The 21,385-nt window shown below is 58.5% G+C and overlaps 1 protein-coding gene across 3 annotated transcripts in view; it reads right to left on the bottom strand.

Annotated features, from left to right (window-relative positions):
* Positions 1-374: 374 nt before the first annotated feature.
* Positions 375-21,385, bottom strand: part of COLEC11 (collectin subfamily member 11) — a 33,946-nt gene continuing 12,935 nt past the window's right edge. The window contains exons 1-5 of one of the 3 annotated variants that reach the window (XM_032430172.1): positions 16,123-16,412; positions 9,402-9,473; positions 6,971-7,024; positions 2,922-3,017; positions 375-2,762 (exon numbers count right to left, since the gene is read on the bottom strand). In XM_032430172.1, the coding sequence (XP_032286063.1) occupies positions 2,371-2,762; positions 2,922-3,017; positions 6,971-7,024; positions 9,402-9,468 (609 nt within the window). In that variant the 5' untranslated portion in view covers positions 9,469-9,473; positions 16,123-16,412 and the 3' untranslated portion in view covers positions 375-2,370. Of the gene's footprint in view, positions 2,763-2,921; positions 3,018-6,970; positions 7,025-9,401; positions 9,474-16,122; positions 16,413-21,385 lie in introns of those variants that run through there. The other 2 variants (XM_032430170.1, XM_032430171.1) reach the window with 2 other exon arrangements.

Here is a 21,385-nt window from a genome sequence, read left to right as displayed (position 1 = left end):
GGCATGGCGCCCCTGGGTCTGGGGGCCAGAGCCCCTCCTTCTTTCCCTGCCTGCCTGCCTGCTGCCCTTTGTTCTGCAGCATCTCTCCCCTCTGCCTCTAACTGCTCCCCCCTCCTCTCCCCTCCCCCCAGACGCACACGCATGCACATACACCATCCTAGAGATCTCCCCCCAGCATCTGTGTCGAGCCGACTCCCCACGTTCCGTGCTGCAGACACACGTCCTCCTCCCGCCGCTGGATGGCAGTGTGGACCCGCGGATCCGCCCCCCCCCCCCCCCCCCCCCCCCAACAGCCGGCGCCCCAGGCTGGGCTCCGCTCATCCGTCTCCGCCCACGCTGCACCGAGGGCTCTGAAGAAAACAAGTGCACCGGCTCCGTGGTCACGCCTCAGTGCGGCACCTCATGAATCCGGCTCTCTCCTCACCAGGCCGCCTCCCCCCTGCGGATCAGACTCTGCCGTCTGCACAACAGGCCCCTTCTTGAGAAGTCGGGAATTAAATTAGGGGCAGTGGTCGGCCTCTGTGCCCAGTTGTCGATATCCTATCAGATTGGCTTGGAAAGGATTCTAGTCCTGGAGAAGAGCGTGAGCAAAAGGCCGGTGTGTCTCCTCAGAGGACAGCTGAGTGCAGGAGGCGACAGGAGGGGCTGGGCCGGCCGAGCTCCCCACAACGTCTCCAGACTTGGAGGCCACATGAGAGCACAGAGGTGTTGCCCTGCACCCCCCTCGCCTCCAAGTGAGGGAAGGGAGACCCCGAGGGGCCAGGGCTCCCCCAGGACCGCACACGAGCCAGAAGAGCCCAGGGGAAGGCAGGTGCATGCCTGTCCCACCTCAGCCTGAAGGGGCAGGGGCTCTGTGCGGGGCGCTGGGAAGACGTCGCCGGGGCAGAGGCGATGGCCGTGAGGCTGTGCAGGCTCAGCTCCAGGCCCCTCCTGCCGGCGCTGCCCAGCCACAGCCACAGGCCCCCACAGACCAGATCGGCCCTGGGCGCGAGGGAGGCATCTGTGTGGTGAGGGGCGGACCCCCGGGCGGTGCTTGGGGAGTGCCAGGCCGCCCCACATTTCCTGCCCCCGTGGGCGGCAGTGGGGGCTCCGGCAGGGCATCCGCAGGGCACGTGAAGAGGACCAGGGAACCCCTGTGTGTGCAGCACGGGGGTTCCAGGGTAGGGCCCTCGAACTCAAGGAACCCAAGCCCTCCGGAGTAGGCGGGAAGCGTGCCGCCTCTCCCCCTGGAGGGGGTCATCACCTTCCCCTGCCAGACGGTGACTGCGCCTGCCCGTGGTCTCGGAGGCTCTAAGCAGACCTGCCCTTTTGTCCAGAGGGGCGACCTGGGGAGAGGCACTATTGTCGTCCACGGCAGTCAGCTGCACAACATCCTTAAAAACATGGTCCGGAACCTCGGGCGGCCAGGGCCTCACTCACGAGACGTGAGCCGCATGGGCAGCCCGTGAAGAACTGCCCCCAGCAGCTCCCTTCCTGCCCCCACGGCCCAGCTGGATGCCTTTTGCACGTGCCTATGTGCTGTGTTCCTTGAAACTAGAAGAAGTTTGGTTTTTACTGGGGAATCTGATGCACAGAAAGGAGAAGAACCACAGGTGACGTGGCGGCAGCTTCCGGACTTGCCTCCCGGTGTCCGCACCCTGTGACGTCGTCCCCTCCCTGAGCGTGCGCGGGACCCGGTGGGTCACCCCTCGTGAACAGAAGGCCTTTGTGATGGGACGGTGCCCCACTTCCCAGGTCAGGTGTGGCTCTCGGCTCCAACACAGCCACCATGCCGGGAGCTGCCCCGGGGAGAGGCCCCCGTGGCACGGAGCCGGGCCCCGCCACGATCACCACTGGTGGTCCCTAGTGCAGAAAGGGGTCCGGCTGAGCCCCAAAGAAAGTCCAGATCCACGGAAACCGTGAGATCCTTAATGCTGCCGTCACGAGACACTCCGGCGATCTGCGCCTGCCCCAAGCAAAATGTCCCTACTTACACAACAGTGAAAAGGAACGTGCGTTTTAATGTAATTTACAGAAGCATTGGCCAAAGTGACGTGGGTTCTTCTCACGCAGAAATTAAAAGGGAGATAGTCCCTGAAGCCCCCGCTACCATTGTTTGTACTCGACTACAGTCACATTTCAAGCTTTTATTCTATAGTTTGGACAAAGGCAAGCGCGACTCTGACTAAGAACTCCCTACTGAGCATGTGGCTACCGTACGAGGGGTAAAACCTGGCTTCTTCAGCAGTCACGCCCGGAAACGCTGTCTCTCCTCCCGAGCGCCCACTGCCGCCGTCTGGGGCCCAGGAACGCCGCCCGGCGGGAGGCCACCAGCGCAGGTGGCAGGGGCGGCCCGGGGCGCGGGGGGCCGGTCACCCCGAGGCCGCCCGCTCACACGTGCTCCTTGTCGAACTCGCACAGGAAGTGCATGGTGACGTGGCAGGCCACGTCGTTCCAGCCGCCCGAGGCCACCATCTCCACGCAGTCCTCCTCGTCGTAGGCGTTGTTGGGCTCGCCGCTGCGCCACTTGTTGAAGGTCTGCATGGGGGAGCGGTCCGAGTACACGAACGTGCCCTCCCTCTCCAGGTCGTTGATGCCGATGAAGACGCGGGCCAGGCCGGCCTGCGTGATGTAGGCGGCCATCAGGCCGTTGGCGGCCTCGTCCTTGGGCATGCCCAGCGTGCCCCCGCGGCCCTGGCAGGACAGCTGCGCGTCCACGTACCTCTTCTCCTCCTTCACGAGCAGGTAGATCTTGCTGTCCGTCTCGCGCACGCCGGCGACAGCTGCGGGGGGGGGCAGTGCTGGAAGGTGAGCACTCGCGTTCCCGTCATCACGCTCGGTGCGCGGCACCCACGCGAGGCCCGGACAGCGGGCGCCACACGCCGGCCGAGCCCCTCTGTCTCGGGGGTCGGGAGGGGGACAGGGAAGCCCTGAGAACGTACCATTCTTTATGAATTTTAGCTCCGTCGTCAGCTGGGTGACCTGGTTGTCCATCTCGCCGATGGCCTTCCTCAGCTGGCTGCACTCACACGGGATGCCTGTGGAGACCGGCCCCCGCGTTAGAAGACACCACCGGGGACGGCACTCGGAAAGCAGCCCCCCACCCAGACAGAAAGCTTAGCCGGCAGGCGGACCCCGTGGGCCTTCAAGGCTGGGACACGGATTCCGGGCTTCATCCCGAAGGCAAAGAGAAGCAGCGGAGGGACGTCAACAGGGCGGCCCCAGGACCGACCTGTTTTCACATAAGGCTCTGCGTGGGTGGGAAGGAAGAGGGGAGGTGCAGGGGAGACGGGGTGGAGGGCGGAGTCGTGGCAGCATCGCGGAGGATGACGGGGCTCGAGGCAGTGACGTGCGGACGCACAGAAGCCAGAACATCTGGGGACAGTGGGGGCCCCGCAGCATGAGGGTCCCTCTCACAGCTCTGCCAGCCATGTCACCTCAGGTCAGGGGTCCTGGCCCTTCCGGGACCCCCGAGCTGCCTCCCGTGGGGAGCTCCACTTGTCAACACCCCCCCGTCCCCACTGCAGCAGGGGGACCCGGCCACTGCCAGCCCATCACCTCCCCCAGGACCGGAGCACAGCTGCCCTGCACAGACCCTACCGAGAGCCCGCGTGCAGGACCTGCCTCTCCCCCTGCAAAACCCCACGGTGCTGAGCTCCAGCCGCACTTCCAGACTGAACCTCCCCCATAGAAGACGGGGCCCATCTTCCAGAATCTGAGCCCTCCTCCACCACCCAGAGTCCAGAACGCCCTCACTTCCACGCGCAGATCCGGTCCACACTCGGCGACCCCAGCGACGCTTGGGGCCAGGGGGTGGTTCTGCAGTGGAGTTCATCTGAGACCAGTGTCGCGTCCACGCCCCCTGAGGCTGTCCAAGCTTTCTGGATTGCTCTCTGCAGTGACAAGTGGTGGGCTTGTTCCTCCGTGTCCTTTCAAACTGTCCCCTGGCCTCCGGGCCGGCCCCACACACCACCAGGGCCTCCTCCCTGCAGGACCGGCCGTGTCCAAGGTGGCGGCGGGAGGTGCTGCCATCCGTCCCGTGACCGCACTCCTCCTCCTCCCCACAGTACTGACAGAGCCCTTCAGCCAAGGGCTTCTGACTCAGACAGCTCTTTCTTCCCCAGTTTCCAAGCTCCGAGCTCTCTCGAGGGCTTCTCTCTGAATGTCACACTCAGGATGAATGCCAGCAAATGGAGACACAGCATGTGTGAGACAGAGAAAGACAGGCTGACTCAGCACAGTGGATGCCGGAACGTGCCCACACACACGGCGGTCTGGAAGGGACCGTCAGGACCCAACCACTGGGAAGCCCGTTCGGCTCCAGGACCCCCCACCTGCGCCCCCAGGGCCTGACGGCAAGCTCACGAGAGGTCACGAGAGCCTGAACGAGGTGCTGGTGCAGGGACAGGACACAGGACAGCTGTGCAGACGCATGGACCATGAAGGACAGCAGGGACAGCGTGGAACAGTGTGGGACAATGTGGGTAGCGTGGGACAGAGGACAAAACCCGCGTGGGAAACGCCACGTGAGCCAAGAGGTGGTTGGACCAACGTGGGCAGCAGGACATGGTGGACATGCGCCAGGCAAGGGGACGGGTGGGGCCGGACTACGGGGGCCGAGGTGGACATGCAGCTGGGGGAGCCTCGTGGAGGACGAAAGGCAACAGACGAGCTCCACGGAGAGGGGGCCGCAGCCGCGGGACAGTGGGCCGAGAGGTCACTGTCACCAGCACCAGGACGCTGGCCACGTCCACTGAGCGGCTGGGTCCCGGGTGACCTTCTCGGGCGTCAGGCTGCAGGGAGCCAGCTACAAGGAGCTCCAGAACGAGAAAGTACAGACGTGCTTCGCGAGAAGTCTGGTGGTCAGAGGAAGGGGGAGGTACTTAGAAATGAGGAATGCGTGCCTGGGGACACATATATCTGAGCCAATCCTTGAAGTCGGCGAGCACTACAGTCCCAAGAAGGACGTGAAAATACTCAGGTAGAAGGAAATGGAATATTGAAATAGTCTACCAGAGGATGTGACAGACAAGGAAAGAGGATGCCAGTCATACATACTCTGTTTTCAGACCACTGCGGTTTTATTTCATGATTTATAGTTTTTTCTCAAGTGCAACTTTCCCCATGTCTTGATTATTCTAAATAGTGCTGCTGTGAACACGGGGATGCAGGTATCTCTTTGAGTCAGTGTTCGTTTCCTTTGGATATATTCCCAGAAGTGGGATCGCTGGGTCACATGCTAGCTCTATTTTCAACTTTCTGAGGACCCTCCACACTGTTTTCCAGAGTGGCTGCACCAGCTTGCATTCCCACCAACAGTGCACGAGGGTCCCCTTCCTCCGCATCCCCGCCAACATCTGTTAGCTCTTGTCTTTTGGTAACAGCCATTCTGACAGGTATGAGGTGACATCTCATTGTGGTTTTGATTTGCATTTCCCTGATGACTAGAGATGTTGAGTGTCCTTTTGTGTATCTGTGGACCTCTCATATGTCTTCCTTAGAAAAATGTCTATTCAGGTACTTTGCCCGTTTTTTTAATTAGGTTGTTGGTTTTGCTATTGAGTTGTATGAGCTCCTTACAGGTTTTGGGTCCATCCCTTATCAAATGTATGGTTTGCCAGTATTTTTTCACTCTGTTGGTGGTTTCCTCTGCTGCGCAGAAGCTCTTTTAGTTTGAGGTGGTCCCACCTGCTTACTTGTCTTTTTATTGCTTGTGCTTTAGGTGTCATGTCCAAAAACACATGACCAAGACCCACAGCAGGGAGCTTCATTCCTGTTTCCTTATAGGAGTTTCGTGGGTCTCAGGTCCTACATTTAAGTCTTTAGTCCATTTCTAGTTAATTTTTGTGAGCAGTGTAAGATGGGGGTCCAGTTTCATTCTTCCGTGTGACTGTCCTGTTTTCCCAGGGCCATTTATTGAAGGGTTGTCTTTTCTCCATTGAGGGTTCTTGGCTCCCTTATTAAATGTTAGTTGACCGTATGTGCCTGGGTTTATTTCCGGGCTCTTGGTTCTGCCCCCATGGTCCGTGGGATTGTCTTTATGCCAATGTGCACTGGTTCAAGTCCTGTCGATTTATGGTATAACTTGAAATCACAGAGTGTGATGCTTCCCGCTTGGCTCTTCTGTGTTAAAAGCTTCGTAAGAAATGCAAGCACTTCAAGACTGTTACAGAGAGGAACAAAAACCAGCCGACAACCTACGTGTCCATCCACGGAGGAATGGATTGAGGAGTTGTGACATGTATACAATGGAGTACTAGTCAGCTGTGAACAATTAGGAAACCCTGTCATTTGTTTTAAGATTTTATTTATTCATTTGAGAGAGAGAGCACAAGAGAATGAGAGAGAGAGCACAAGCAGGGGGAGCGGCAGGTAGAGGGAGAAGCATGCTCCCCACTGATCAAAGAGCCCAACGCAGGGCTCAATCCCAGGACCCTGAGATCATGACCTGAGCCGAAGGCAGACGCTTAATGCACTGAGCCACCCAGGAGCCCCAGGAAACCCTGTCATTTGTGTGAACATGGATGGACCCTGAAGGCATTATTGCTAGGTGAAGCGAGGCAGGCAGAGAAGGGCAAACTCCACACGATCTCACTTCCATGTGTAGCGGGGGAAGGGAGTGGGACTAAGGGGGTCAGCAGGTGCAGAGGTAAATGCCCACCAGGGATGTGATGCACGTGAGGACTGCAGCTAACCCTCTGCCGGACACACAGAGAAGCTGGTAAGAGAGCAAGTCCTTGGAGTTCTCATTGCAAGGATAATTTTTTTTTCCTTTTCTCTTCTTTCTTTTCTTTTTGTTGTGTCTATAGGAGAAGATGGGTGTTAGCTGAACCTATGGTGGTGATCATTTCACGGTATCTGTAAATCAAACCATTGTGCTGTACACCTTAAACCTTTCCAGTAATGTATGTCAATTATCTCTCAGTAAAACCAGGGGAAAGTGCAATTTTTAACACATGTTTTAAAAGCCCTTGCACCCTCTATGCCATACCTGGTTCTCCATTAGGGCCAGGGGGTCCTATGTCACCAGAATCTCCTTTTTCACCTGAAAAGGGAGAGCAAGATGGTCAAAGCAAGGTCAAGCAGAGATGGGACACGTCACGAGAGGTTAAAATTGCCAAGGTTCACAATGTTATTTCTTCCCTGTGTAATGTCCGAGGGTTTCCTGCAGACCCCCTCTTTGCTGTGAATACAGGGACTTGTGTTCTACAGGTAATTAATTTTTCGGGCTCTATCGATGTGATGTGGAATAGACGCCTATCACGAGATCTGAGAGATGACCCGACGACCCTTCTTTAAGTCGGGTCTGAAAAACCCTGGATGTGTCATAGAACAGTCTGCAGATATCCTGTCATGAACCCTTAACCCCCGGGTCAGTAACAGCTAAATCTGACTCCAGTTCTTGCCCTCCTGACGGCCGGGAAACGGTGATGCTGGCACTGGGGTGGACCTGGGGACAGCCTCCCCCCAACGCAACACCTGGGCTCCCGCCTGGCCTGAGACGCGGCCCCCCGTAGACAGGACACGCCATGCAGCCGCCCTGCCGCACCGGCTCCCAGCTGGTAAACCAAAGGGGGTGGACACAGTCGTGCCAACAAGGCTTTCTGGCTGCTCTAAATTTAGACAACAAATCTATTAAAGGCACATGAATATTCCTGCAGCGCAATCTTTCTCCCCCCGAGTCAACCTGAGCATCCCAGCCGGCGTGGGACGGGGAAGGAGTAGCGCTCCTCCCTCTGGATTCCGCTGCCTGCCATCCGCGCGGGGAGGGAGAGAGCCTGCCGGTCCCGTCCACACCATCCCTGTGACTCCCTCATCGGCCTCGGGGCTTGGAACTGACTGGAAGGTCAGCCTGACCAGGTCCCCGGAAGCAGGTCAGGCAAAGTAAGCCAAACGAGGGGCTTGCTGGCACGCTGGTGCTCGGCGATCCACTGGCACTCGCCCGGAGCACATGAGAGGCCCACACGTCCCTACCCGGAGGCCAACATGCATTGCACTCTCCACAACAGCTAAAAGGGGCAACAACCCAAATCTCTACCGACAGATGCGTGAATCAATAAAATGCGGTGGAGCCACGATTCAGCCTTAAGAAGGAAGGAGATGAGCCTGGAACACGTGCCGCTAAGTGAAATAAGTCAGACATCCGTGAATGACCTAGAATACGCCGCTTCGTGGAGACGGGAATTAGACGAGGGGTGACCATGGCTGAGGGAGGGACCAGGACAGAGTTCCTCTCAGGGGAATGAAAATGGTTTGGAAATGAGTTGGCTGCTCAACGCTGCAAATGTACTTAATGCCACTAACTTGTACACTTGAAAATAGTTTAAATGGCAAGCTTCGTGTTATGACTATTTTCCCACACTTTCTCAAAGCCTTTGTGGAGCACAGCTGCCCCTCTTCATACCACGCGTATGTACGTGCTCTCGAGCGAGGGCCATCCCAGCAGGGGCTTCCCACGGGTTTGCCAGGAGAGACGCTGGGCTGGCCAGTGTCCGTCACACTCCTGCCGAGGACCCCTTCCTGCCAGGGACGAGCTGCGGCCAGGGGGAGGTGCGTGGCCACCCATCAGAACAAACCACCCGAACCCACTCATGGCTCAAACCCGCCGGCAGGTTACCGAGGCAGAAGAACTCCAGCGCCAGCCTTGGGCAGACCACCACCCCGAGCCCCCTCCCTGCCACACAGGCTCGGCAGTGTTGCCCCACCGGCCCTCCCCAGCCTTGGCCTCCTCACTAGCACCAGGGGTGGAGGGGCAGACCTCCACGGGATCGCTCATTGAAAGCTCAGGGCCCGGGGTCTCAGCACAGGGGCAGGACACACCAGGGGCTCCAAGAGCGTTTGCTGGCTGGGTGGTTCGGAGCCGCCCATCCTCGTCTGCTGGGCCTCAGTCTCCCGGCCCGCCCACCCCTGCAGGTTGCGCGGTCAGACGCGCTCGCGAGACGGACCCAGGCGAGGGCAGCCGTCTTGTCACTAGAGGGCTGCTCTCACCCGGGCTGTTACCTTCCTGGGCCCCGTTCTTATGGAGAGCCACCCACAGTTCCAAAAAGTCACCGAAGCTGGAGGGGGACAGACAGTGTTTCTGGAGAACGGTCCTCCCGTTACTCAAATGGGGCTCAGTGTTTCATTAAGCTGGTTATGGAAGTGGCAGTGAAAGGTCTTGCCCAAGTAACCAGCCCCCAATTCTCCGCCGGGGTGCCCTGTGAATCCTTCAGGACGGGGAGCGCTCGCCCCACCCTGGTGGGCACTCAGCCAGCAGGTAACCCTGACTGATCCCAAGTGCAGACCCTGGACCGCTTTTACCATGTGTCAAGCACACAGAAATAAGCACAGCCACCAGGCAGGACTGGCCGGCCTGCAAGCATGGTCGAGCGCCCGCGCCAGGAGCCTGGGAGGGAATGGGGCAAGAAGTACGTCGCAAATACCTTTAGAACCAATGGGACCAATTTTTCCATGGCGACCCACAGTGCCCTTCTGTCCTTTGTCACCCATGTCTCCTGAAAAAACAACAAGATCAAAGTTGGTTGGTGCACAGGTGATTCAGTATACCTCCTGTTTAACATCACACGCTCGCACACGCACGCACACGCACGCACACACTCGCACACGCTCGCACACGCTCGCACACACACACACATGCACCGGAGCACACGGGAAGGGTGTAACGCTCAGCTTACTGTGAGTGACCCCAGAAGGCTCTTCAAGGTCCCTTGTTAGATTTCCCAGCGGAGGACACACCTCCCCTAAAAGCCGCACGCCCTGGGAGCGGAGGAGACCAAGGGTGCGTCCCCTACCCCGCCCTCAGCCCGGGCCTCCTGCTCTGCAGTTACATCAGTAGAGAGGGGCTGTCCTCCATCCCCGCCCCAGAGCAAGTCAACGGGCACGCGGGCTGCTCTCGGGAGCTGGGAGGCCCGCCGGGGGAGGTGGACGCGGTGGCAGAGCGCTGCTCCTCTCCGGGGAAGCTGAGGGGAGCGGAGGGAGGAGGAGGGAGAGGAGGGTCCAGGGAATGCTTCGTCACACGCTTCCCAGGGAGACTAGTCCTCCAGCAGGGCCTGGTGACACACCGCATCGGTCCCCCCAGCGTGGCTCGGAGCGTCGCCACCCCAGCGTGCCCCCTCGCCTCCATGCTGCCCGTCGCCACAGGCCGGCCCGGGGACTGTTCTCACGCGTGGCCCCCAGGACCGTCCCCGCTGACCAATGCACTGGGACCCAGAACGGCGGTCCGCACCCGGCCACGGCACAGGTCCTGCGGCGGAGGGGCTGTTCTCCCCCCGAGTGCACTCACACGCCTGGGGGCCCTCCTGTGCGCGCCGCAGACTGCAGACCGAGCCAGCAAGCGTCACGCTAACACACAGAGAACGCTTGGTAAAAGAAACGTGTAATCAGACTTAATTTAATAATCTGAAACTAAATGAAATTCAGCCGAGCAGCTCTGCAGGAGAGCGATGACAGGAAGGACAGCGCGTTGCATATGGATAAGGCTTTGTCCTGCTCTGACACCGACTCACGCCTTGAACCGGAGGACTTCCCAGCTGGGAACTCTCAGCTTTGCGACATTCCCTAAGTTAAGGATAGAGGTCAGAGGACAGAAGACAGGCTTCGGGACGAGCTCGGGCTGACAGGGACACACAGCTCCATAACACAGTCCCACAAACTGATTCACATCCGCTCTCTTACTGGGCTACAGAAGTGATTCCCTGCACAGACAAGGCCCCGAGGGCCTGAGCCGCTTGTCCAGGTCAAGTGCCGGCGTATGGCAGGACCAGGACAGAGCTGTGACCTGCTGATCTGAGGCCCAGTGCCCCTTTCCCAGTGCCATGGTAGCGGGGGCCCCGGGGAGGCCGAGGCCAGGCTGGCCCAGCCGTGACAGCGGCGAGCTGTGCATGTGCCGGGGACATAGGGCGGCAGGACTTAGACCGGTGGGGGGGATGGGGAGCGATCAGACACCTGTGACAGGTGTGTTGTAACAGGAAAGGCGCTGTGAGGAAGCCCTGGCCAGTGGGGGGTGGGGGAGGGCATCCAGGGGGGCACACAAACCTCCGGGGGGGAGTTAGAAGAGAGTGACAAGACAGGATTCATGCTTGACGCGTATCGGTGACACGCAGAGGGGCTGGAAGGGGGCAAGGACACCCGGCCAGGGAACAGACGAGAGCTGGAGGCAAGTGCACTGGAGGGGTGTTGGGTTGGGAACGGGAGGTGGCGGGGAGAGCCTGGGCACGCGGGGCAGGGGAGAGGAGCAGGAAGTGGCTGTTCCCGTGTCCCGCAGGGCTGGGTCTGCAAGGGGCCCCAGACCAGCAGGTAAGTGGTAACGATGATGTCGCCCTGCAGGAGGGGCAGGCCCCGGGGACCCCGCGGGGCGTTGGAGGAGGGGGCGCCCGCGGGGTCGGAGCTGTGCCGTGAGACAGGTGGGACAGGGACAAGCGGGAGGCCCTGGCTGGAGCGGGGTCAGCGGTTGAACACTGCAGAGAAGCCTCGGGATGAGGACAGGCACAGACCTCTGGCTACATGGTCACGGGGACCTGGGGGGGGTCCCAGAGGGGCAGAGCCAGCGGCAGCGAGCAAGGAATGGCGGGGTGTGGAGGTGGCACCCCGAGTGGGAGGCAGCCCCTGCAAAGCCCCGACTGCACCGGCGTGGGTCCAGGGGTCCACGGGGCAGCGCTGCGAACTGGGTATCTGCGGCCCCCCCCCCCCGTCTCCATCCTCGCCAGCAGGAGCCAGCCCTGCCCCCCTCCGCGGCCAGAGGACCCTGAGTCACTGCGAACCTGCTCCAGGTTCCTGCCCGTCCTTCCTGCCAGCAGGTCCCGGAACAGGCTCAGCCTCCCCAACCCTCCTGGTGAGCCAGCAGGACGGCCAACAAGAACCGCTTCGATCAGCCCCGAGCCCAGCGCGCAGCCCGTCACACACTCTCTGCCGGTAGCCCTGCCCCAGACGGCACCGCGAAGTGCTGGCCTGTGGGGAAACATGCCAAAAACTCCCCGTAGCGGAGGACACGCTACCGGCCACTCAGAGGGTGATGAAGGGCTGTTACTTCCCACTGGAGGAGGAGCAGGTGCTCGGTGCCCGCAGCCAGGGGGGTCGGCCGCCACCCAGCCCATCCGCTGCCTCTAAGCCGCCGTCTGGAACGCCTCTGGGACCCTTCCACACAGCCGTCTGGAGACAGACCCAGGGATTAGAACGTGGCTCTGCCCCGTGCACCCAGTGGCTCTGATTCGGCGTGCCGGAGAGACGCAGAGCTGTCTACCCCGGCCCCACGACGCGGCCCTCCTGACATTCAAGCACTGTTCTCTCTGGAATTTTCCCTCCAGCTTGCCCGCCCCGGCTGCCTCGTCCTCTGGGCAAAGCCCATGCTGTCTGCTCCTCCGAGGACTGACCCCCCACCCAAGCTGAGTGGCCCTGCATGGCCTGCCCACCGTCACCTGCCGCAGGGACTGAAGTGTGTCCCCCCCCAGTGTTGAAGCCCTGACCCCCGGTGATGGGGGCTGCAGGCGGGCTTGGCAGGTGAGCAGGGTGCGATGAGGCCACGAGGTGCCCCTGCAGTAGGGCGAGACCCCAGAGCTCGCTGTCTCCAGCACGAGAGCAGACAGCCGTCTGCAGTCCAGGACAAGCTCCTTGGCAGAGCCCGGCCAGGCCAGCACCCGGATCTCGGACTTGCAGCCCCGACACCGTGAGAAACAGACGTGTGCCGTTGCAGCGGTCCAGTGCGTGGTGCTCTGCGGTGGCAGCCTGGCCGACCGAGTCCCCTCCCTTGTCCTGACGCTCGCGCCCACGGATGAGGTCAGAGTCCCAGAGCTGACTCCAGGTGTTTCTGCTCAGCTGCCTGCAGAGAGCACTCTGCAGAAAATCAATGTTCCCCGGGATGCGTGCCCCGCGCTCAGTGCTGGACCAAGGCCTGCGTCCCCACTCCGGGGCCTCCTCCCTCCCTCAGCCTTCTTCCAAAGGGCTAAGCCCTCTGTTCCCTAACTCTGGAGGGTGCCCCCTTCCTGGGGTCTGGAATGGGTCACGAGTGCTGGAGAAGTTGGGCAGAACCGCAGGATAAATGTCAGGAGGACCTCAGTGTTTCTGCCTTTCTAATTTTCATGTCTCCCCAAAACTTGAGGTCCTTCTGTTGTTTTCACTCAGCGGTCAGCAGCGGTCGGCTGGGACATTCTGTACCCCGTCCTCGCGGGGAAGCTCAGACCGAGTGAGTAAACACAAGCTCCACACGGCGCTCTGACGAAGACAGCGCCCCAAGCAGGAGGCCGCAGTGCAGACCGTCCAAGCGAACCCTCTCTTCAGATGGGAAGACAGAGGCCCAGAGACACCCAGGGACTTGCACCTGCACTGACCAGCTGCGAGGATTATTTCCAACACACGGGACGCCCCCCTGAATTCCCACGAGATGGGCAGGGTTGCCAGAGCCCGGAGAATAAAGGAATGTGCCTTCCCACTCCAAAGCCCGAGCACTCCAGAGGAGTCTGGGCGCCACATTAGCGCACACACTGGCTGTGAGTGTGGACCCATCACGTGAACGAAGGGTCTGCTGTCCGCCAGGAAGACCCCACTAGAAAGGTGCGGGGGGAGCTCTTCTCCCTGAGGCCCCGGCAGAGAGAAACTCAAAACGAGCCCTGCCCCCTCTTCCGCCGCCCAGACAGCTCCTGCGGCCCGAGCACACAGCCGGAGGAGAGCGCTGGACCGAGACACCGGCCCTCAGAAGCGTAGCGGGTAAAATGCCTTCCCCGTCCCCACAGAACGATTAATTACCGGGCCATTTCGTCAGCGGAGGGATGCCCGAAGAGTCCAGCACACATCCTGCTGTCGTGAATAAGTTATAACCTGAGGATGACGTGAGAGCAGGTGGCTTTCGGCCCATCTCCACATCGCACAGCCAAATGTTAACACCAAGTGCCCCTGTCCCCAGCAGGGCCCGGGGTCAGCGCCCGCCCTTGGAGAAGCGTGCGACGCGGCCTGGGGCGCTGAGGAAAACCGGGGGCCTCACGGAGCAGGGTGATGGAGGCAGTCACTGAGCCCCGACCAGAAGCCCGCCACGTCGGCACCCCGGCCTCGGCAGCCTCCAGAACCCCGACAGAATAAACATCGGTGTTTAAGCAGCTCCGTCTGTGGGATTTTTTACGGCAGCCCTAGCAGACTAGGACACTTTCTCGGCCCCACGAGGGAAAGGAGTTCAGAGAGGCCAAGTGGCCCACCTTGAGTCACACAGCACGCGAGGGAAGACTATTGTTCCGTGACCCAGAGCACGGACTCCTGCAGTCAGGCAGACGAGACCCCGGTCCCGGTCCTCTGCCCATGCAACCTTGGACACGTTACCACCCGCTCTGAGCCTCAGCGTCCTTGTCTGTCAAGAGGCATCAGAGTGGTGGTCAGCCCCTGGGTCGCCGAGCACCTGGTAATGGGAGTTTCACCCAGGCTGAGGCCTCTGTTCCGCGTCCAGGGCTCCAAACCCGCACCACCACTGGGGAGCGGTGGCCGTGCTCCTGGCACCAGGGACGTTCTGCATAGACCAGTCCCAGCAGGAAGGCTGCATCTTCAGGAGCTGGGCCGAGGGCACGCTGCAGGCTTGTGGGAAGACAAACCACCCCCCCCACCCGGGGCCATGTCTCGGAGGCTGAGGACACTTGGCCAGTGGGGACCTGGGACACCTGCCAGGCGGCCCCACCTTACCTGCCCCCAGACTGTCCCTCTCCCTCTAACAATGGCCTCTTCCTCTGGGCCCTGCACGCCCTGAGACACGACAAGACCTGGTCATACCACACGCCAGGAGGGCCCGTGAGGGGAAGGGCCGGGCCCGAAGGGCGGTCAGAGACCCCACCCTGCCGCGTGCACGCCCCCACCCCACGGCACACCCGCTCAGTCGGGCGGAGAAGAGCCGCCGTTCGCTGGTGCTGGGCAGTGTTTACACACACACACGCACTTCACACGTGTAACATTCTACACTCTTGCGTGCACACACCCATACATGCTAACCCACATGCATCTATAAACACGTGCCCCGTGTGTGCATACACACGGGCAAACGTCCCTGCACCCGTTCAAACACTCGTGCACACACACACAACTACACACAAGCACACACACACCCCATACACATGTGTGCGTGTACAAACGTACCCTTTATCCTCACGCCACCCAAGGTTGTAAAGCTGGTAAGCATCGGCTGGGTTTGAGCCCAGACCACCAGGGCACACCAGGCCCCCCCAGCCAGCCCCCCACACGCTCACCCTGCCATACATAACCCCTACACACTGACCTATCACTGGAGTGGCCATCGCTCCGGTAGGAACGTTCTATCTCTTGGGTGTGTTGGAGAAGAAAAGGTGAGAAGCATTAAAATCCCCTGAGACTGTCAGCATGTTCTCTACAGCAGTCCCAGGGGGTTTGGGTAGCTGACTTGTTTTTACTGGCAGACATTTCTTGGGAAGTAGCCCTTGGGCAGAAAAGTACCGTGGTTATAAACCCAGAGGCTCTCAGAGGAGCACGGATCAGAACAAGAGCCCTACCGCCTTCTTCCTGCTTCCAGGAAGGTCTTCTTGCCCCTCCAAATGACAAGAAGCTTTTTGCAAGAAGCAAACAAATCTCCCTCCCTTGGTTGTGGGAGATGATTGGAAATGCACCAGACACACTTAGGCCCTGTCCCCTTCAGTTTGAAGAGCTTCTTGCAGAGGCTCCCGAGGGAGCTGGGAGCTGATGTAATGCTCCCCTCCTCCCATCCCACTAATGAGAAGTGTGCGAGAGCACGTCTGTCCTCTAGACACACACGAGGAACGAAAGAACGGGAGCAGCTCACAGCAGGCAGGTAATTCTTATTAATTTTAATGAAGATCTCACACAGTCCTTTGAAGTGGAGACGGGGCAAAAAGAGCACTCAGAATTCAGCTTCCCCAGCGATTTTTAACGAAGGGTAATGTGCACGTTGCAGAGCCCAGAAAGCCTGTCACTGACGTAGGGTCGCCCTCCACCTCCGCGTGCCAGGAGAGTCCCCCGCTTCTAAGACAAGTGGCCCAGGGGCCTCCCTGATCTTGTCTCAGCAGCACGTCTGGGGACGGGGAGTCTTGAAGCCTGAGGTGATGCACGTAGCAGGCTGTCAGCGAAGCCAGCTCTGTGAGGTCGCCCCAGAGACGCGCAGGCTAGAAACGGGGGAAGTATTCTTACCTCAGTAAAGGACAAAGGACAGCAGGGGGTTTCTGCAGACCCTTCGGCCTGTCTCTGTCATTTCAGAAAAGGCATCCATCAGCTCACACGCACTTTCTCTTGTTCAAGTTCCCCGGCAGGGGGCTGCTCCGTGGGCTGACCCGAGACCCCCCGGCACACACGGCATATCAGCCAAAGAGCCAGCCCCCCCCTCCCCTGCCGGCAGCCGGACCCGCTTGGACGCAGCCGCATTCGGTGGAGCTGCCGGGCGAGGGCGTGGGATGCTCCGGACGGCTCACCGCCCCCCTGCAGCGCAGGCCCCGGGGCAGCATCGCGGGAACAGCGCTTCGGGCGCCTTCCGGTGGACGCCCGCATCGCTGCCGCCCTGGGGACCCAAGCTGCGTCTTCACGAGAGCCCAGCTCGTTCCTGCACACGGCAGTCTGAGAGCCATCGGTGGAGCCGAGCCTTGTGGTCAGCAGGCTGCAGGGAGCCCAGCCCGGCGTGGCCACGGCCTTGGCTGCAGACCCGTCCTCTACCGCCTGGAGCGGGGGCAGGCGTGCGTACCCCCGGGACCCTCAGCACGGATCTCAAAGAAATTCGAAGATACTGAATTTCAAGGTCTTTTTCAATTGATCAAGGGCCTTCCAAGTACCACATCTCACCTGAGGCTCTGGGGTCCCCAAGACGGAAGTGAGTGCACCTGCCCAGAGGCCCATGATCTTGCATGGAGTCCGGTGTATAAAGAAACGGGCATGGCAGGCCTGTGGCACGCCATGCCCCCCGCACACCTGTCAGGTCTTGCCTTAAAGGGCCAGTCACTAGCAGGGCCCCTCCCCGAGGACCCAGGAGAACTGCCCCTCAGGCCTCAATGCCAGGGACAGTTTGTGAGTCCAAGCAGTTGATAGATTCTGAGTCCCATGGTCGTGGCGCCCTGCAAAGCCCTAAGAGGAGGTGGCAGGGCAGGAGGGTCCGCGATGTCCCCGAGCCCCCATGCTATTACACTTGCACTGCTTCACAAGGCACGGACACATTGGAGAACCACTGATGTAAGTGGCCGTGTCTTCTCCTGGCACCGATGTGAGGACTCGGGCCACCTTCGCAGCTCACCCCACCAAATGCGCAGGACCTCACAGCATGAATTTCATCGAAATAACCTCATCTTATACATACAGATAATATTTTTTTTTGTCCAAAATTTTGTACCTTAGCTGAAATGTAATATGTTGTCTTTTAAACAGAGCATGAAAAAAAACAAAAAAGAAAGGGGAGAAGGGGAGGCAGAGCAATTAGCTGTGGAGGCAAAGGGCAAGGGAAGTGCCCGCTGGAAGCCCCCAGCAGCCGGGGGGCCGGGAGGAAGCACCGCCCCCACCCCCAGGAGAGCCCATGAGACCCACAGCACAAGGCGCGCTGGGCGAGCTCTCGCAGGTGGTCTGGATGGAGCAGTGGTCAGTGGGGAGGAGCTAGCCAAATCCCAAGGATCCCCCACTTCCAGCAGCCAGTGCTGGAGGAGCTCCCTCCACTGGGGGGGGCAGCAGGCCCCATATCGGCAGCTCCTGCTGCATCTTCACTGGCCCCGGAGGTGAAGGAAGTGAGTTTGTCCAAGACGTGAAGGAGGGCCTGAGGCAGAAGGCAGGATTTGGGACCACAGATCCATCCAGTCCCAGCACTTCACAAAAGGGAGGAAGCCCTGTTCCAGGGCATTCACGGAAAATGGCTTACAGACATCCAAGGAAGGGACTCTGCCCACCCAGAGGGAATCACCCAGAGAATGTGCCAGAAGGACAGGAGGCTCAGGGGTGTTGCCAGAAGTCACACAACTCAAGGCCATGGAGCCTCAAATGAAAACGTGGGTTGGAAGAAGTTGAGGACAAGACTCTACACATGATCATTGTTGCAGCTGTTGGGGAGAGGGGCAGGGAGGTTCTGGGCCCCGCAACAACCCCCATGACTTCTTGCAAAACGCAGGAGCACCTCCAGAAGCGACCGGGAGAACCCACTGCCTGTGGCCCAGGACCATGAGGGACGCGCGCCCTGGCTGGCCGAGTCAAGCAGGTGTCTGCGAAACACCAGCCTCCCCTTCCCAGCAAGTCTGCAGGGCCTGCGGTCCTACCCTCCAGCGGGAAGCAGGGTTCCTGCTCTACCATGCCCTTGGGAGCTCAGCAGCCCCACCTCGCCCCAGGGCTCCTGCTCTACCATGCCCTTGGGAGCTCAGCAGCCCCACCTCGCCCCAGGGCTCCTGCTCTACCATGCCCTTGGTAGCTCAGCAGCCCCACCTCGCCCAGCCACAGCTGCCTGAACAGGTGCGGTGATGTGGGCTTGGGACCCCCCCAGCTGTGGCAGCCACCCCGCCCCGGGTTCCCCCCACAGACGGGCGTGCGACCCAGGAGCCGTCCGCAGCGAGAGGACGCAGCACTCAGCATCACCGCAGCAGGCGGGGCGGGCAGAGCGGAAGGTCCTTGATGGGACAGAGAGACTGCAGGGAGCAGCGAGGTGGCACGTGGAGGAAGGGGCCGCTGCAGGACAAACCGGAGTGTGTAAACCCAGAGAGACCGAGGCTGGTGAGCAAGTCCGAAAACAGAGCAATCCCGAAATACCTGAAGGGAATTCCTCACACTTTTTTTCATACACTAGCAAAATCATAAACAGGAGCTATTAGTCTTCTAACAATTTCATAAAGAATATCACTGGTAAAAATAACCATCGCAAAATAAAACTTATACTGGCTGAAACTACACAGGGAAAAACCCATCAGGAACTAAAAATCGAGGGTAGAGTCTCTTTGTACAATTTAGAACCGAGCGTTCCAATCAGGTGATCCAACCCAGCGCAAATGACAACGGAAGGAAGCTCAGCACAGCAGGAGCGATAATCAGTAAAATGTGATACCTATTTAAAAAATAATAAATTCTAGGGCCCCTGGGTGGCTCAGTCGGTGAAGCGCCTGCCTTCGGCTCAGGTCATGATCTCAGGGTCCTGGGATTGAGCCCCACGTCCTGCTCCCTGCTCAGTGGGGAGCCTGCTTCTCCCTCTCCCCCCTCCCCTTCTCCTTCTCTCTCTCAGATAAATAAATAAAATCTTTTTTTTAAAAAATAATAAATTCTAAAAATCTCTCAAGGGTCCAGTAATATTTACATGGAAAAAATGATTCCAGTGAAAATAATTTCTGAAAAATGAAAAAAGTCAATGATCCATTTGCCCTCACCTTAAAACCAGGCAAGTCCCAGCCCCCCGGTTTCTGGAACGCTCACGACTCCGCTGGAGCGAAGAGCCTTCTGGAAGCTACAGATGTCGGAGACTGGACATCAGGAACAGCACACCTGAGCCGTGGCCGCGACCCACTAACCCCAGCGCTGAGCTGGAAGGCCTCCGGGCGGGAGGAAAGCCGGGGAGGCGGGGACAGAGGGCGGGAGGACTCCGGAGCCCCGCACAGCTCCCTGCCCCACACCGCACAGAGGCCGCGGGAGCTGAGGTCATCCTTCCTGGGAGCTTTCCTGCAGGGGGGCCGGGAGCAGGACTTCTGAGGTCGCCCACGGCTCTCCACGGCCGGCTGGACCCGGAGCACCGCGTCAGCACGTGGGGCGTCTGCGGGAAGCGGCCAGAGGCTACAACCCGGGCCTCCAGTTACAAAAACGTGCTGACATCGAAAATCAGCACATGCTCTTTGCTGGGAATACCAAAAACGCAGAAAGGCGTAAAACAGAAAATTTAAATTCCTATAATCCTACAACCCAGAACTATCTACTACTAATGTTTTGGTTTATTTCTTTCCCATACTTTCTCTGTCTTTGTGTAAATATTTTAATCAGCCGTGTCTGTTCCTGTATCCTGTTTGATTCTCTCCCATGTGTCACGTCATGGCCAATCCTCTTTTCGAGATCGCCCCAAGAAGGATACTTCCGACATTTCTGCATAAATGCTTCCACTACTCAGTGATCCAAATACACACACGTGGGTTGATGTGTTCTCTATATTCTGCACTTAGCAAAGACCCCAAACCAGAGCTGCTCATTTCATCAGCGGCGGTGCCAGACCCCTGATGAACCCCACACTCACGGACTCGAGGACTGGCGTGCCCAGAGGGAGTCATGCTGGTTAACCTGGCCGCTGCTGGTAGGGGCTGTAAAGGGCCAGGTCCAGGCTCCTCTCTTCCACCCTAACCCCACAGAGGACTCCATACTAGAACACGCCGCCCAGGGTGGGATTTTAAGTTACCCGTGGATATTGGGCATCCATTAAAATGATTTCACAGCATGAAAAATGGTGGCACTGAAATCTGACATTAAATTTAAGAAGTAGGATGCAAATTTATGTGAACAATACAATTATAACAAAGCAAAAAGGGCACAAAAAAAGGAAATATACTAAAGTAAGTGCCAACCTCTGGATGATTTTATTATGGATGATTTTCTCACCACTTCAGGTATATTAAACTTTCTATCACTAGCATATGTTGGAAAAATTTGAAACAAGGCAGTTACTTAATGAAGGTAGGACTTTACTGCCACTTGCATGCTGAGCTCAAATGTCATTACTTTGAAAAAACATCAATGAAATAGGATCGTGAAATGAATTTGTGACCGTCTAGAGTAGGAGAACTACCACTTCCTGACTGTGAAATATAAAATCGCCCACACAAAAAAGTAGAGGAACATCCCTTTTATCACTGGGTAAATTTCATAATTAGTTCAGTAATAAAATAAGACTATCTACAGCACTTTCCACTTTCATAAGAAGTATAATAATAAAATAAAAACTACAAGCACTTTAGTTCTGAGATACTGTTAACTTACCACAACCCGAGAACTTTGTGAAGCGGTTCCTTCACTGCCTACCCTTTGCAGATGGGAAGACAGACACGGGGAGTAAGCAGACCACAGAGCCCACCCCACCGGCTCCCTGGGTCAGCTCTCCTCTCAGCCAGCTGGGCTGGCCTCTGCTGGGATAGCCGCCACCTTGTTGTTTCTCGCGGGGGCCCCAGGAGAGGAGCTCCTGCCCACTCACTCCTGCATGCTGAGCACACAGTGGAATGCTCCCCGAAACACGGGAGGATTGCTCATTTCGAGTGGGAAGTATATGGACCAGCGTAAGAATGTATGTACAGATAGTCATTTTAAAGTTCCAAATTCCACTTACGGCAACTTATTCTAAGGAAATATTCAGAGATATGCACAGAAAATACAAGTACAAAAGTATCTTACATTTCAAGAAGAAAAAGAACCCAAAACTTTTTTTTAAAAGATAGAAAAAGATAACCAAGAAAGGAGGAGGAGGAGGAGGAGGAGG

This window comes from Phoca vitulina, unplaced genomic scaffold (assembly GCF_004348235.1).
Source record: "Phoca vitulina isolate PV1807 unplaced genomic scaffold, GSC_HSeal_1.0 scaffold42, whole genome shotgun sequence".
NCBI classification, from domain to species: Eukaryota; Metazoa; Chordata; class Mammalia; order Carnivora; family Phocidae; genus Phoca; species Phoca vitulina.
This window is presented reverse-complemented; position numbering and strand designations above follow the sequence as displayed.